We start from the raw sequence: 16,611 nt of genomic DNA, 5'->3' as shown, positions 1-16,611 counted from the left end.
AAGGGCTTGAAAGCGTAGCTGCTTCTTGTGTGCCTAAAACGCCGCCTCTGGAATTTTACTTCACTACAGATTGTGGGGGATGCACTGCAGCCAGGGAGGCAGCGATAACCTGGGCCTCAGAGAACAGCGGAGGCAAATTCACAACTAGTCAATGTTCTCCGGACAGACTTTTGTGCTGAACTTCACCACAGGTAGGTACCTCATTCAGTCGGCACTCGCTGGAGCACGAGTGTCCTGTCAGTCCCACAGGTGAGGAGACCCACCTCCCCCTCCTGCCACGCCATGGCCAGGTTTATTTCAGTGTGAATACTGCCGCTGCCCGTGGCCCAGACGGAGGTCACTGAAGCCTTATCGACATTTACTGCGAGCCGCTTGCACTTTGTGATGCCTCTTCCTGTTGAATCTCTTCACGTAGCTGCTACTGCTCTGAAGCAAGCCATCCCCCGGCCTCAGGCGCCCTCGCAGCAACGGCAGCAGGTCGGCGGGCATCTGTCGTCGCTTGTAGTACACTCGACCCATCACGATGTATCTACTGCCTGCAAAACAAAGGAGACTTGGGTGCTGTGAAGGAAGCGGTGAAGGAAGCGTGGGTTCATTTGCTACGCTCGCTCCGAGGGCAACAGATTTATGATCGGATGTGGAGCCGTGCCCAGCAGAAGCCCGTCCTGAAGGTGTGCACAGTGGCACCCTGAGCTTAGCCGGGCTCTGTGTGCGCAGGAATAATCATTTACTGTCCTGGACTGCAGTTAAAAGCTTTTTTGGAGGAAACACTGGTATTTGATAAACCTGAATGTAGCAGGAAAAAACTGGGCTGTGTACAAAGGCATCGGTTTAAGCTCCTGCATAATTTTGTTTGGCAGTCCTGAGAACTCCTGCAATCATTTTGGAACTGGATAAAGTTAAAGGCCTCTACGCTGCTACCGGAATTCTTCAAGCAGTTGGTTCTCTCTGAAAGTTCAGAGAAGCTGAGAGGGAAAAAGCCCTCATGTTATTGAGTAAATACGTATTTTTTTTTCCCCAATTTTCACCACAACCCAGGATGAGCTTATTTAAACTAAGGCAGACTGCAGTCGCCCTTCATGCAGGAGGATTAGTGGAAGGGATTTAGTTGAAGTTATTTACCAAGTTTGAAGTCTGGACATGGTTTACTGCAGTTTAAGGTATCCACAACTAGAACATGAACTCGAAAGAAGGCGGCATCAGGAGTAACGTACAGGCGACTCATCTTGTACAATCCATCACTGTTCACCAAAAGCGTTATCAGGTGGACTCCGTTCCCCAGTCTTTCTATGTTATAGACAATTCCGTTCAGTGCTGTTTTAATGGAAGAGGAAGCAAGCATCAGATTACAGATCTTGGTGGCAACCCAGGGTAAATGAGAGGGCTCTCGTTTAAAGTGCTGTAAAGTCAGGGCCAGCAGAAGTTCTTTGGCTCAGCAACAGGCAGTCTTGGAAGTAGGAGTTGCTTCAAATGATGTGATGAGGTCGTCACCTCAGTTTTTGCTGAGTTTCTAACCTTATGCTTTACAAATCTGAGATGTTTCCTAGCGACATTTATAAAATGTTTCAAAGCAAAGTAATTTCAGTACTTTTTTTCCAGCCTGATTTACAAAAAGTGGACATATTTACCTCAGGGAGTAGAAATTTCAACTTTAATGCTGCACGACGAAGTCCAAAGCTAACCTGCTCATGAGACGCTTCAGCTTTTGAAAGGAAAGGCCCTGGTCTTGCCAGGAGGCAAGGGCACCACGCAGCCTGTGGCCTATGCTCAGACAATCGCTTCATGCTGTCCACCCAGTTCCCGGTTTTGTAAGTGTTGAGCTGATTACACGAGTCAGAAAACAGCGAATGTTTCGGGCAGGTAGGGCAAGCAAAACTTCTGTAACTGGCGTGACACCTGCCTCACTGAGTGAGAACTCTGATTCGGTCATTCAGTCTTTAATCTGCACTGTAAATGTGAAGAAATGAAAAGCGTTCCGTGGTTACTGCAACAGAACCTTGGCTGATGCGCTGCTCAAAGCTGTCTTTTTCCTACTTGTCTTTTTCAGTTTAAAAGATGAATGTTGAAGTCTGAACTATACCCAGGTCAGGTCGCTGTAAGGCTCACGTCTGTCAGGAATGCATGAGAGTAGTAAAAAAACAGGGATACAGCAGTTGTAGAAAGCACTTCCTGACTTCTCCATTTAGAGAAAACAGATGTCTCATCATGTATTTATATTGTACAAATGGAAACATCTGTTACCACCAGGCGTGTATTTTGCTTATCTCTTAAAATACTGTGAGAAAAAGCTGGTATCTATTTCACAACTTTGTTAAGCGCAAGGCAAGACCTCAGCCAGAAAACGCCTGCTCTTAGACAGTCCACACAAAAGTGCTCGGCTATTTACCACCTTTAGCTGCGCCTTCTTGGACAGGAGGGCTAAAGACAGGGAGTGCTAAGGAACTTCAAGGAGAATCCTTTGTACAGAGAGGATCACGGGTTTCTTTTTTCGCTTGGTGCTGCATTTTATTTTTATTTGAAACTTCAGCCCCCAAAATAATAATTGTCTTTAAATAGTAAGAGGTCAGTAACACAGCTACAACATTTAATCTTAGAGCACCTGAAGCAATGGGTCTTTTCAGTTCTGCTGAGCACCAGCAAGAACATTGAAAAGTAGAGAAAACAGGAAAAAGAGTAATCGCAGCCCAAAGCATGGAAAGGGCAGTGACAGGCTCGGTACCGTTTGTCACAGCACGTTTATAGCTGCGATGGGTCCTTTCAGTGTGTTTAGTACTTACTTAATGTACTCAGTAAAACAGTATCTTAAAAGCAGAAGTGAAAGGTCAGTAGATGAACAAAGGCTGTGCCTGCTTAGTGTGGTTCATGGAGGACACAGCTTACCAAACTCACTAGCGCAGAAGGCCTCTGCTTCGTCTCTCTCTTTCCCGCACTCGGTCAGACATGCTTTCTCCTTATCGCCACCTAGAACAGGCACAGACAGAGGGACAGCAATGGGTCCTTCGGGGTATTTCACCCCAATTTAGCCACCCAGCCTTTGGAAAGGTCAGGGTGCCCCGTGCGAGAGCAGCCTCGGCTCTTACCTCTCCTCGGCGCGCTGAAGTGGTACGCTGAGCTCGGGGACTGGCGGTTGGTGACCCAAGAGGGGTTGGTGACCTTTTTCAAGGGATCATAGGAAATGATCTTGCCTGGTCGGTTGAAGTGATCCAGTGTGTTACGATCATCTGAGTCCACTGCTCCAGAGTATGGAAAAGGAAGAGCCTCCACCAAGGATGTGATCTTTTGGTAGGAAGATGCTGTGTGATAGAAGTGAGCCGACACGCTGTTGGCAGCCTTGTCCAGCCACCTATCCACCTGTTTTCTGTTTGTGTGGTTGAAGCCAAAGGAGGCAGGAGAAGGCCCCTTGGTCGGGCTCTCCAGAGGCAGGGCTCCTCCATACCGCAAGAGGTGTTTCCTCAGCCCCGTGCTGTTTTCTAGGGAAGGCTTGGCGTGTTTCTTTTTGTCTGGTGAAAGGGAGATGATTTCAGGCTTTGGCTGCTGCGGGGCAGCAAGTGGCATAAGCCAGCGTTCCACGCGATTCTCTCTGGCGCTGCTGGTGCCCCAGGCTGGCAGCTTGGCGTGACCGGGTGTGGCATCTGCTGGGCTATAAGCATCTTTGCTCAGTGCCTGACTGGGTTTCTCCGCAGAGGGCAGGGATCCTGCACACAAAAAAAAGGAGAGGGTGAATTAGCATTTTAAGTTCTCTACTCCATGAATGGGAAGTGTCTGGTGGATCTGAGGCTCTAGTCCGTAAGTGAGGCTTTCAACAATAAGGCAATATAACTGATAAATAGTTCCACAGATGAAATAAAGTAGCTCCTCATTCTTCTGTACTCAGACATGGAAGGTCCAGTGCAGAGAATGCAGCTGTGCGAACACAACACAGGAGATTTGCATTTTTACTTTATTATTGTTGCAAATTAAAAGCATGACTTATAAACAAACTCTTTTCTCAAAAGCCTGACTCTCCAGGGAACATCTAAGGAAACAAGGTTCACGTTGCCATTTGGGATGCTTGTTTAAAAAGACTGTGACGGCAGAACTATTTGGTTTTTCCATCCCTGGGATGCCTTATTGAAAATGTCATCTGGGCTCTTCATTGGCTTTGAACGCTACTGAAAAGATCTTTATCCACAGTTTTGGGTCTCTGACTTTTGCGCTACAGCGTGGTATGGTGGCAGTACCATGGCCCAGTAGCGAGGCTATTGCTGAGGAGAAACCGTTTTAAGGCTTTTCTTAAGTGTAGAGGACAAGGGCTGAGAAAGAGAGGAGGTATCTGGGGATCTAGAGAAAAATGGAAAGAATTAATGACACTGTTCAAGCAGTCACCTAGGCCCTCGATTATACCTTCACCTAGAGCACTCAGACCTCACAAAGAAAAATGACTTTTAGCCAGGGAAAAGAGACATTTCCTTTTGCAGTTCATTTTCGCTTTCCTTCATCCCTTCGCTGCATGCCTTGAGTTAGCCAGCACAGTTTTGCAGCTCACCCACCCACGGTGCTGTCTGGGTGATTGCTGTCTGTGGTTAACATCGTGTAGGAGGCTGATCCTAACTCCTTCTGCGAAAAGAGATATTTGACACACACAGATGAACAACGTCCTGGTTTATCTTCTATATCTGACTCAACTGCTGACCTTGCCACTTCTCCCCCTGTGCTCTCACCAGCTGCTGTCATGGGAAAGATTCCCTGATATTTGGGCTGGCCACACGTAAAGTCAAAAGAATGTCCATGAAGAAAGGGGTGGAAGAAGTCCAAGCTAAAGAAAGTAATAAGCAAGGGTGTTCTGGAGATGTTTCAGTATGAAGCTGTGAACTCCCAACAGGTGTTTTGGTTTGGTACGTATACTTTTCTACCAGTTTATCGTGCTTACTCAGTCATGGACTGTAACAAAGAACAGTTCATTTCTCTCTACTCCATCTGTTCAGGACCTTGAGATCCATTCCCCTATAGCAGCGTATTCCTGTCTAGCTCTTGCAACCTGAGAAATACAACTGCAACATCATCAGCTCCTGGGCTTCTCCTTCCCGATGGAATAGAGGGATGTCTTATTTCTGTACCATCAATGAGGTACTAGAAAGAAAATAAATCTGTTCAGGACGGCTCACTGCAGGGACAGCTGACAGCACAGAGAGTGCTGAAAAAAAGTGAGAAATCAGGATTCTACAGGTGAGGGAAGGAACCTAAAAGGGAAAGGTCACATACAAATCAAAAACCTCATATGCAGACACACGTCAAACTTCAAGTGCTGAACGCCGGCTCAGAGCACCGGCTCACTGCCTGCTTTTAGCAGGTGCTCTTAATTCTTTCAAATGCGGACAAATTAAATATTGCAATTTACATTCCCATCCCATGAACATGCTGAAATGTTTCCTTCTTGAGCCCTTACGTGATTACTGCTACCGCTTGCTGATAGCACTACAGCTGAAGAGGGCTGCTAGGGCAAGAATCCATAGCGATACGGTCAGCCTCCCCTGCTACCAAAGCCGAAGGTGCCCCAGCCCCGCTTGGAATGTTAACACTTACCGGCCACGGAGCCGGGAGATGATCCAAGGACAAAGCAGAGGAGCCACAACACTTTGGTTGTCATTTTGAAGTAAAGTTTTTTTCCAGACTCAAAATGAAGTGGAGTCTTTTATGCCCTCCCCTTGGTCCATGCTAATGAGAGGCAGCCTTAGGGGAAACGGGAATCACTCACTGGACAACCCACTGGAGCAAGACCAAGCTGCTGCCGTCCCAGCCAGCCTCCCACTGCCCCGACCAGGAGGGAAGCACAAGGACAATCCCTTCCCGTACGTGCAGCACCTGTGTTTCTGGGAATAACGTATGGATATGTGGGTTCAGCAACAGATTTTTTTATTTCAGGGGTACTTAGCAATAGTTTATTTTCACTTCAGGGGAAGGTCTTGCTTCCTGTGTCATTTCGTAGAGAAAACTCATACAGAACAAATGTGGTTTTAAAGGATATGGAGACCCACGTGATAAAGCACAGTGGATCGATGCTGGAATACACGTCCCGCCGTGATTCAGGACATGCAGTACAATGGAACGCACTTCAGTATTTCTGGCGACCTCCAGTTACGCAGCTGGTAATCTCTTTTAGTTCAAGGAACCCTTTCCAGCGATTCTTTCCAGACTGAAAAATGCAGTAGTTACTGTCCAGGCCAAGGCCCAGCTCTGCTAACCCCAGATAAAGCTTTGTTTTTAAATCTGGATTTGCTAACACAAGGAACTCTGTGAACCTTCACACACCAAGCCAACTCTGACTTGGATTCTTGACTTAAGTAGGCTTATTCCTACGTTCCCAGTCGAAACTGGTGACCTTATTGCTAAATAAGATCTCCATTGTGACGGTTTGTCTCACTGCTGCTACTGGGTGTCCAGACAGTGAACTGGTTCGTGGTTTTCAGGTGCAATTAACAATTTAAGTACCCTACAAAGCAGAATATCCAAGCTCCTGAAACTCATTCGCAGATAGGAAATCATAGAATCAAAATAGTTTGGGTTGGAAGGGACCTTAAAGATCATCAGTTCCAACCCCCCTGGACACCTCCCACTGGCTCAGGCTGCCCAAGGCCCATCCAACCTGGCCTGGAACACCTCCAGGGATGAGGCAGCCACAGCTTCCCTGGGCAACCTGGGCCAGGGCCTCACCAGCCTCATAGTGAAGAAATTCCTCCTTATGTCCAGTCTAAATCTGCCCCTCTCCCGTTTATCCCCATTCCCCCTCATCCTATCCCCACAAGCCTTTATGAACAGCCCCTCTCCACCTTTCCTGCAGCCCCTTCAGGCACTGGAAGATGCTCTAAGGTCTCCTCGGAGCCTTCTCCTCTCCAGGTTGAACAACCCCACCTCTCTCAGCCTGTCCTCGGATGGGAGGTGCCGCATTATCCTCGTAGCCTCCTCTGGGAACACTCCAACTCTCCATGGATGTGGGGCTGAGCGCCCTGCGGAGCGGCACTCCAGGGATTCTCCTGCTTACACTGCCCAGTGCTGCAACCCCACAAACATTAACGCCCGCCTGAGTCTGTATTAACTTCTGAGACTCCTCTCTCGGTCACGATTAAAAAGGCAGGAGAAGCTCCTTGAGGTGCGCAGCCACAGCGGAGAGCGGGAAAGGGGGGGGGGGGGGGGGGGGGGAAATGGGAGGAAGGGGGAAAATCAGAGAAAGGGGAAATCAAAGAAAGGGGAAATCAGAGGAGGGGGGAAATGGGAGGAGAGGGAAATGGAAGGAGGGGGAAAATCAGAGAAAGGGGAAATCGGAGGAGGGGGAAATCAGAGAAAGAGGAAATCAGAGGAAGGGGAAATGGGAGGAGGGGGAAAATCAGAGAAAGGGGAAATCGGAGGAGGGGGGAAATGGGACAAAGGAGAAATGGGATGAGGAGGGAAACTGGAGGAAAAGGGGCATAGGATGGAGAAATCAGATGAAGGGAAAAAATCGAGGAAGATTCCCAGTGTGAGGCAAGCCGGGAGCGGCAGCACCACGGCGGGTCCCGGTCCCAGAGCCAGGCTCCCCCCTGCCCACCACAGCGGTGCCGCGACGGAGGGAGGTGGCGGAGCCAATTTGATGCCATTCCCGCATCCCCTTCAGTCGCCCGCTCCGGTCTGGGTCCCCCCCACCGTCCCCGCTAAAAGCGATGATGGCGCCCCCCCCAGTAGAGGGGGCGCCGCAAAAACAGTACAGGTACGACCCAGATGGGACTCGAACCCACAATCCCCAGCTCCGGAGGCTGATGCCTTATCCATTAGGCCACTGGGTCACCCGGCAAAACCCGCGCGCGCCGCACCCCAAGAGCTCCGCCCGCCGGCGCTGGCCCCGCCCCCGGCGGCCGTTGCGACCACGCCCCCTCACGCATAGCCATGCCTTCCCCAAACACTATTGGTCGCCGTCGCGAGGCCCCGCCGCCACGGCGCTGTTTCCGCCACGTGCCCTCCGTGGGTGCCGCCCTCCCCGTGTGCCTCGGGCAATCCCGCCCTTTGTAAGTGCGTAGAACCCATCTGCAGCAATCCCAAATCTACCAGTTTTCAGGGCACGCCACGCGGGCAGGCAAACTTTCTTTCTTATTCCATATAATTTAGTTTTGATCCATTTGCTGAAGCACTTTAAACTGCCGTCTTGCATCCCAGTTTATCCTTTAAATTCCCACACACTACGTTTCTAGTAGATGACATAGGGAGTCCCGGGGCAAGCCTGACAATGGATCATAGAATAGTTTGCGTTGGAAGGGACCTCAAAGCCCATCCAGTTCCAACCCCCCTGCCATGGGCAGGGACACCTCCCACTGGCTCAGGCTGCCCAAGGCCCATCCAACCTGGCCTGGAACACCTCCAGGGATGGGGCAGCCACAACTTCCCTGGGCAACCTGGGCCAGGGCCCCACCGCCCTGATGGTGAAGAAATTCCTCCTTATGTCCAGTCTAAACCTGCCCCTCTCCAGTTTATACCCATTATCCTTTGTCCTATCCCCACAAGCCTTTGTGAACAGTCCCTCCCCACCTTTCTTGTAGCCCCTTCAGGTACTGGAAGGTCGCTATAGGGTCTCTTCGGAGCCTTCTCCTCTCCAGGCTGAACAACCCCAACTCTCTCAGCCTGTCCTTGCTCCAGTCCTCGGATCATCCTTGTCGCCTCCTCTGGGCCTGTTCCAACAGCTCCATCTCCTCCTTACATTGAGGATTCCAGAACGGGGCACAATACTCCAGATGAGGTCTCACAAGAAAAGAACAGAGGGGCAGAATCCCCTCCCTCGCCCTGCTGGCCGCGCTGCTTTGGGTGCGACCCGGGACACAGTTGGTTTCTGGGCTGAGGTAGAAACCGGGCTGCACCTGAGCAAAGCACGCAGCACCACACTCAGGGGTCCCGCGCCGCCCTCTGAGACTACAAATCCCATCAGCACCTGCGGCGCAGCCGAGCTGGCGCCCTGCGGCCAACCGCGCGGTGTCTGCCGGGAGTGGTAGTTTGGAGCCCTCTCGCCACGCAACGCATGCGCTGTCGCCCCTCGCGAGACTAGCGTCGTTTCAAACCACCCAATCAGACGGTTGCTATGGCTCGAACCGACCAATGAGAGGGCGAGGGCGCGGGGAATTTAAATCCCGCCTGGAGCCGCCTCTGCTAGTGGCAGCGTGCGCGCGGGCGGGAGCGGAGCGCAGCGCAGCGCAGGTGCGGAGCTGTGGCGGCCGGGGGGCTCTGGGCTTGTCAGGGGGGCTCTGTCCGCTCTACCGGGGTCACCTCAGAGCTTGGCGGGGCCCGGGGAGTGGGGAGCCTTCGGGGTGAGGCCGGGTGGGGGGTGCTGGGCCGTGCGGGTGTGAGGCACCGTGAAAGGGGCGCTGAAGGGGGCACTTCTGGGCTCGCAGCACAGGCGCTCAGACGTGTCCTGGGCCGCATCCAAAGCAGCGCGGCCAGCAGGGCGAGGGAGGCGATTCTGCTCCTCTATTCCTCTCTTGTGAGACCTCATCTGGAGTGTTGGATGGGCCTTGCGCAGCCTGATCCAGTGGGAGGTGTCCCTGCTCATGGCAGGGGGTTGGAAGTGGATGGGCTTTAAGGTCCTCTCCAACCCACACTGTTCTATGATTCTACGATTATATAATTAGCCTGGAGAAGAGGAAGCTGAGGGGGGACATTGCTCTCTACAGCTACCTGAAATGAGGTTGCAGAGAAGTCAGTGTTGGTCTCGTCTACCTCAGGGGAAATTTAGATTGGACATTAGGAAAAATTTCTTCATGGAAAGGCTTATCGAGTGTTAGAACAGGCTGCCCAGGGAGGTGGTTGAGTCACCATCCCTAGAGGTGTCTAAAAGGTGGCTAGATGAGGTGCTTGGGGACGTAATTTAGTAGTAGACAAGTATGGTTGGAGTTGATGATTTCTAAGGTCTTTTCCAACCTAATGATTCTATGATATGTGTGCTGCGTATGGGAAGGAAGACCAGTCTTTCTCCTAAAAACAGTGACTCTGATAGTGTTTTATGATGTTTCCAGCCACAAATTATGTACCTCTGTTTACTGCTGTTGTGTTAATGCTAGAGCTTGCTCCAGTGCCTTAGCATTTAAAGAGATAGCGGTTCAGTTACTGGTATCTTTGATCAAAGCGGAGGCCATTATTGTATCTAATATGGACAAGTATGTCTTGTTCTCAAGTATTGATCTCACTTTCTAACTCTTGTGGAGTAAACTTGCTGTTTACTTTCTCTCTTTTCAGACTTCTTTCTTATCTATCTCTCTCCAAATCTAACAAGCAAGATGTCCACTAACGAGAATGCCAATACAACAGCGGCTCGCTTGAACAGATTCAAGAACAAAGGAAAGGATACTACAGTGAGTATTCTGATGCAGTTAGTATTTTAGCTAGCCATAATTTATTTTAAAATTGGTTGTGAAAGCCAAGAACTTATTATGCTATGAATGTATATCCTCCAGGAAATGAGAAGGCGGCGTATTGAAGTCAATGTAGAGCTGAGAAAAGCCAAGAAAGATGACCAGATGCTTAAAAGAAGAAATGTTAGCACATTACCAGATGATGCTACTTCTCCCCTTCAGGAAAACAGGAGCAATCAGGTAAGTATGTACTTGGATTGGGGACACCCGAAGGTCTTGTATGATAAACTCATGTAGCCACACTGGTATGAATCCCTTCTCGTTTTGGAGACAGCACTGGAACATAAATGTTACCAACTTAACTCTAATGGACAACACTTAAATGTAGTTTGGACAGTTGTGTTGAAGCTTTCTATAACAGTGGTGTGAAGCACTTGGATCAAAAAAGCTTTCAGATAACAGCTAAAGCTTTCAGTTATCTGCAGATAGCTGTAGATTAAGCTGTAGCTAATGAGGTTTTGGAGTATCATGTAATGGTATAATCCTTTAATAAAGGAAGTGGCTGTAAACTGGGTCAGTTAATGGTATTGTGTAGGAGGCCTCTGCAGTCATGAGAACACATACATGGCTCTCCCAGCGAAGCATTCATGTTATTTTTTTATTGTACAGGTTTCGGCACACTGGTCAGTTGAAGAAATAGTCAGAGGAGTTAATAGTAATAACATGGAGCTTCAGCTGCAGGCTACTCAAGCTGCCAGGTAAGGAGTTCAGAGGTAACAATTCAGCTATTCAAGCTGCTAACTAGGCAAGTTAAACCAATTGGCTTTTGAGCCCAAGTGTCAGCAGCTATAAGTCTTCTCATCATAGTATTTTCAAAACCTGAGCCAGTGTTATGTACAATGTTTAGTTATGCTGAATTTAGCCATAATTTTGTTGAGATAATGTGGCTTTTAAATGTTTGAAATGCCTGAACACTTTACTAGGAACTAGTGATTCTCGTGGTTTTGAGGTGGCAAGTTAAACAGTAGTGAATTTCGGAGCCATAGAAGTGAAAATAATAAATATTTTGTTCTGCCAGGATAAGATCTTTAAATGGTGTGCATTGACTACTACTACTTGACTACGGTATTGGAGTCTTTAGTCCACTTTAGAATAACATGAACAGTAAGAAGTCTGGGATTTGAAGTGTGCCAAATTTCTTTTCTGCTTTCAAATCTAAAATAGTTGGCAAACTTGTCTCTCACTGCTGCTTCTGGCAGTCATTAACTTTCTATCTGCTGAGAAACCTCTAGCAATTCAGATGTGTTATGACTCCTGTAGGCCTGCTTTGGTGCAGAGTCTGAACCAAACCTCTCTTATACTGAAGACATGGCAAAACCAGTGTTGACAGGGGTTTAGGAAACTAGTGTTCAGCTTGTTTGTAGTTAGTATGTATTTCTTCATGTCTTGTTGCTTTGCTTTCTCTGAATGCTAAGACAATGCTAAACTTCTTGTTTGTCTCTCTTCTTAGGAAACTCCTCTCAAGAGAGAAGCAGCCCCCCATAGACAGCATAATTCGGGCTGGTTTGATTCCAAAGTTTGTTTCCTTCTTGGGCAGAGCAGACTGTAGTCCTATTCAGTTTGAATCTGCCTGGGCGCTTACCAACATTGCTTCTGGCACATCAGAACAAACAAAGGCAGTAGTAGATGGAGGGGCTATTCCAGCCTTTATTTCCCTACTGGCCTCTCCTCACACTCACATCAGCGAACAGGCTGTGTGGGCCTTAGGGAATATTGCAGGTATGTCCATATGCTGCACAGCTCTGTTTCAGACCTGGTCCCTTACATAAATAGGAGGGTGTTACTACTGACATGTCATGTAATGTGCTGAGCTGCTTGGGAACTCTGCCTTGATGCTTGTCAGGTAAAGACATGCTCAGCAACGTAGAGCGTACTATGGACAACTCTATCTTCAGACCTGGTAGATGTCTCATGCAATACCTGTGGGTTGCATAATGTGGATTGCTTCCATATTTCAGTTCAGTTTTGATAGAGCTATATAACTATCCTACAACACGGGGCTTTTTCACATCTCGCTCTGTTTTTGTGACTTATCAATTTGATGAACTGCTCTCTGTGTAATTAGAAAGGTAAAGGCATGAACCAGATAGTTCACGTAATGGTGTATATGATGGCCAATATCCCTTGCTTTGAAAGAGTTACTTATGTGGAAGTCCTATATACTGAAGTTTCTAATACCCCTTTCAGGATTACTTGATTTGACAGTGTTGGATCCTATTCTGAAAACAAAAACTGGTCAAAATTAGTAATATGGTTATAACAGTTTGCTGTATTATTGCTTCCAGCTGCTGTTCCTTACAACAAATCTTCATGCAGAGAGAATAAGCTCGTTAAACACTTTGTTTGGAGTTTTCTTATAGCTTTTTCTTTGAGTTTAAAAAAACCCTGAGTAATAAAGGTGCTTTCTGTACCTTGCAATAGAATAATCTAGTCAAACTTTGCCATTCCTTCAACACTGTACTATAGAACCCAGTCATGCTACTAATGATTGTAAGGCATTTGAAGTCCCATGTTACGGGAAGCGCTCTGTTCTAGTGGCAAGGTGGCCTAGATATGTTTTCTAAGAAACATTCAAGTCCCTAATAGTTATGAAATCTAAGAAAAGATGTATAAAAACATGTGCTAAATTATCTGGTTTTGCAAGAGAAAAATTGATCTGTGTCTTGATGGGAAAAACACATGCTTGTCGTAACTTCACCATGGCAGTATTTTGTCCTTTTTTTATCTAGCCCTTCTTAAGCAGTAGAATTAATCTTAACATGCAGTAATTCTCTATGCATGTGTCCCTCTATTCTGGTCTTCATCTGGCTGTTCTTTTTTTTTTTTTTAGGGGATGGTTCTACCTACAGAGATATGGTTATTAAATTTGGTGCAATTGAGCCATTGCTGAGGCTACTTGCTATTCCTGATCTCTCTTCTCTGGCTGTAAGTGTGCAGTAAGATTCAAACTAAGATTCTAGCAAGTGATGAAACAATTGCTAACAATTTATTTTGATGCTTGCAGTCTGGATATTTACGCAATGTTACCTGGACCCTGTCAAACCTGTGTCGTAACAAGAATCCTGCGCCACCCATAGAAGCTATTGAGCAGATTCTCCCAACTCTTGTTCGGCTCTTGTACCATGATGACCATGAGGTGTTAGCAGACACATGCTGGGCGCTTTCCTATTTAACAGATGGTTCCAATGACAGGATAGAAGTTGTAGTGAAAACTGGATTGGTGCCACAACTTGTGAAACTCCTGGGATGTAGTGAACTGCCAATAATGGTAAGCCGTCAGATGTGCCAATTGCTGTTGTTTGATATGAGTCATGAATCAAACTGCACTTAGAATAATGTCCGTGTAACTAAATGGTTCTTGCCATACACAAACCTGGAAAAAGCATCAGATTTTGTGTAGATATGACCTGAGCTTCTCTTGCCCAAACACTGCCCCACATGAGGTGTAGACTATTGCTGTTGATGATTATCAAGCTGCTTAACATAATCATTGGGCTGGCCTGTGTGTTAAATCCAGTAGTCACAGTCATATAAAGCTTGCTTTTAACTCTTAAGCTACTGTTGCAAATCTGTGTTCTAGGCACAGTGTTTAGAAGCAGCCTTTGTCCATACTATAATTATAGTGTAATAAAATTGCATTAGCGCTTTGGAGATGATTTTCCTGAAGCTCTGCCGTGAGTAGTTGTTTGCAGGTTGGCCTTGGAAGGTGTGCAGTGTTAGCATGCTTAACATCTGCATATGCAATGCTAATGAGGAGCTTAAAGCTCTTTGGTACATAGCATATCATGCCGTTAAATGGGAAGATCAGAGCAGAGGGGCACTGGGTAATGACTGGTTTTGTTCAAATACAGATTAAATGATACTGATTTTCCTGAGTACTACTTCTATATTTTTTTCAGACTCCTTCATTAAGAGCCATAGGAAATATTGTCACTGGTACTGATGAGCAGACACAGATTGTTATTGACTCGGGAGCCCTATCTGTCTTTCCAAGTCTCCTTGCTCATCATAAGAACAATATTCAGAAAGAAGCAGCGTGGACAATGTCCAACATCACTGCTGGACGACAGGACCAGATTCAGCAAGTTATAGAGCATGGTCTCGTACCTTATCTCATTGGTATTCTGAGGCAGGTAAGTAAAAACTATCTACAACAATGAGGCTTTTGCTACTACTACTACTACTGCTGCTTGTGGTTAAATACCCTGCTTTTACCTTCACAGGGGGATTTCAGATCTCAAAAGGAAGCTGTGTGGGCTGTGACTAACTACACAAGTGGTGGAACAACTGACCAGATCGTGTATCTTGTTCAGGCTGGTGTTGTTGAACCTCTGCTGAATCTTCTCTCAGCTAAAGACAGCAAAACTGTGCTAGTTATTCTGGACGCTATTTCTAATATCTTCTTGGTATGTGGGTGCAGTAATACTCAATCATTGGCCAGGGTGTTGCTGGTGGTTATCCAGTAGCTGGTGCCATACATCTTTCCTGAGGTTATTCCATGTGTTTTCTCTTGCAGGCTGCTGAGAAGATTAATGAGACTGAAAAACTTTGCCTCATGATTGAGGAGTGTGGAGGCCTAGATAAAATTGAAGCTCTTCAGTCACATGAAAACGAACAAGTGTACAAAGCGTCCTCCACCTTGATCGAGAAATATTTCTCAGCAGAAGTAAGTGGTGCCAGAGTGATTTTCTTTTTTTCTTCTTCAGTGTTTATTTACTGTTCTAGCACTACTGGGTTGAAATGCTACTGTTCTTTCAAAAGTCTTTTTTTTTTCTAGGAGGAAGAAGATGAGAATGTTGTACCAGAATCTACTGCTGCCAGCTATACCTTCCAGATTCAGGGCAATACTCCAAATGGTTTCAACTTTTAAGTCTTGCATATGCTGCAACCACCTAAAAGTAGTTTGGCACAGAAATGACTGCCACCTCTTTGTCTTAATTGTTCTTACTGTTTTACTGTTTGTTTTTTTTAATGTGACCTGTAGCACTTTGTCTAACTGAAACATACTTGAACAGTTTAAAACCGTATGTATTATGTGAATTTTCAACTGTCAACTTGATTCTTTGAAGCACCTGTAAATACTTGTTCTCTTTCTGGCTTTTACTGTCCCTTTCAGGCAAAACAATGCAAATGGGCAACGCAGGCTTCTTTCAAAGCGTGAAGCCACTACTCTGTGATAACCTCGTGATAATCTATTATGTTTTATTCCATCTTTTGCTGTAATCAATACACTGAGTAGGCTTTTAGACGGGACTTAGGTTTGAAGTTCAATAAAGTTATATTAGTACATCAAACTGAACTGTCAATTGCTCTCTTAAATGATGACTGATAGGGTAAGTACACTTAAAATGCATGATGGTAAGAATGCAGATCTAAACTGACAGATGATATTCTGAAGGGGGGGGGATTGCTTCTCTTACCCCAATTTTCTCTGTATAGCAGCCTTGTGTTATGCAGAACAAATGAATTGCTGCTTCTGTCTAGATATCAAATGTGATGAGTTCTACCCTGTTCATAACTGAGTGAAATTATCTTAGGCCTTTTGGAGAAATAGTTAAAGACTACTAGTGAGTAACACAACTGCAAGTAACTATTGTAGAGGGTTAAGTAGTGCAGTTAACCCATTGCAAGTATGTTCATGTACCTTTGGCACAGAGCATAGGAAATGCTTTGAAGCAGTTGCCTGCTCTAAAAAGCAAAAATTTAAGGCCTCCTTTTGGAATCTGTTGCACCTCTTCTAAATCATTACTGTCTCTAAAAGTGGCTGTGCGGGGTTGTGTTGTGGAGTGAGGAGAACTGTAGACCTTTTCCAGCTCTTTGGGAAAATGGATTGAGCTATTTAACTAGATCCTCACAGGAGTCAATGTCTGCATAAGTACCTTACCCCTAGCTCCTAGCATGGTGGTCAGTTTTGCAGGGCTAGGTTTTTGTCATAAGCATTACTTCTGCTGTGTTTCGGATATGTCACTTCAGTACTGTTTGTTGGGTATCTCTTCAATATTCATAAAGGGGGGGGGGCCTAATCTATTGTATATGCACTTCTCTCACTTCCTGTAGGCTTTGAGCCCCTTTAGAGGGGAGATGGGTTCAAACCACTTTGTATTTTGCTAAGTGAACCTGATGAAATTTTGGTCTTGTGCATTTGTCTGCTTGTGTACTGTTGAATTTATTTTCAAGTGCATGTGCTTATATAGGTGGATTTGGGTGT

General features: G+C 46.5%; 2 protein-coding genes and 1 non-coding gene across 4 annotated transcripts; 1 reads left to right on the top strand and 2 right to left on the bottom strand.

Annotated features, from left to right (window-relative positions):
• Window positions 1-207: 207 nt before the first annotated feature.
• Window positions 208-5,861, bottom strand: C18H17orf58 (chromosome 18 C17orf58 homolog). Of its 2 annotated transcripts, none has more exons than XM_054082918.1 (5): window positions 5,563-5,861; window positions 3,081-3,695; window positions 2,890-2,961; window positions 1,123-1,314; window positions 208-536 (listed from the first exon to the last, which is right to left on the bottom strand). In XM_054082918.1, the coding sequence occupies exons 1-5, from the start codon at window positions 5,624-5,626 to the stop codon at window positions 349-351; spliced, it is 1,131 nt and encodes a 376-aa protein (XP_053938893.1). In that variant the 5' UTR covers window positions 5,627-5,861; the 3' UTR covers window positions 208-348. The 2 variants fall into 2 exon arrangements, with proteins under 2 accessions (XP_053938893.1, XP_009562199.2); XM_009563904.2 differs by having other exon boundaries at window positions 2,881-2,961; window positions 5,563-5,844.
• Window positions 5,862-7,723: 1,862 nt separating this feature from the next.
• On the bottom strand, window positions 7,724-7,796 carry TRNAR-CCG (transfer RNA arginine (anticodon CCG)). Its single transcript has one exon. It is a non-coding gene; the product is annotated as a tRNA-Arg (tRNA).
• A 1,316-nt stretch (window positions 7,797-9,112) lies between these two features.
• Window positions 9,113-16,370, top strand: KPNA2 (karyopherin subunit alpha 2). The gene is made up of 11 exons (XM_054082917.1): window positions 9,113-9,192; window positions 10,228-10,343; window positions 10,446-10,583; window positions 11,013-11,101; window positions 11,854-12,122; window positions 13,234-13,328; window positions 13,408-13,671; window positions 14,303-14,536; window positions 14,627-14,809; window positions 14,920-15,069; window positions 15,181-16,370. The coding sequence occupies exons 2-11, from the start codon at window positions 10,269-10,271 to the stop codon at window positions 15,271-15,273; spliced, it is 1,590 nt and encodes a 529-aa protein (XP_053938892.1). The 5' UTR covers window positions 9,113-9,192; window positions 10,228-10,268; the 3' UTR covers window positions 15,274-16,370.
• The last annotated feature ends 241 nt before the right edge of the window (window positions 16,371-16,611 follow it).

The sequence above is a fragment of the Cuculus canorus genome, chromosome 18 (genome assembly GCF_017976375.1).
Source record: "Cuculus canorus isolate bCucCan1 chromosome 18, bCucCan1.pri, whole genome shotgun sequence".
Classification (NCBI taxonomy): domain Eukaryota; kingdom Metazoa; phylum Chordata; class Aves; order Cuculiformes; family Cuculidae; genus Cuculus; species Cuculus canorus.
Note: the sequence above shows the minus strand (reverse complement) of the source record. Positions and strands in the feature narration are given on the sequence as shown.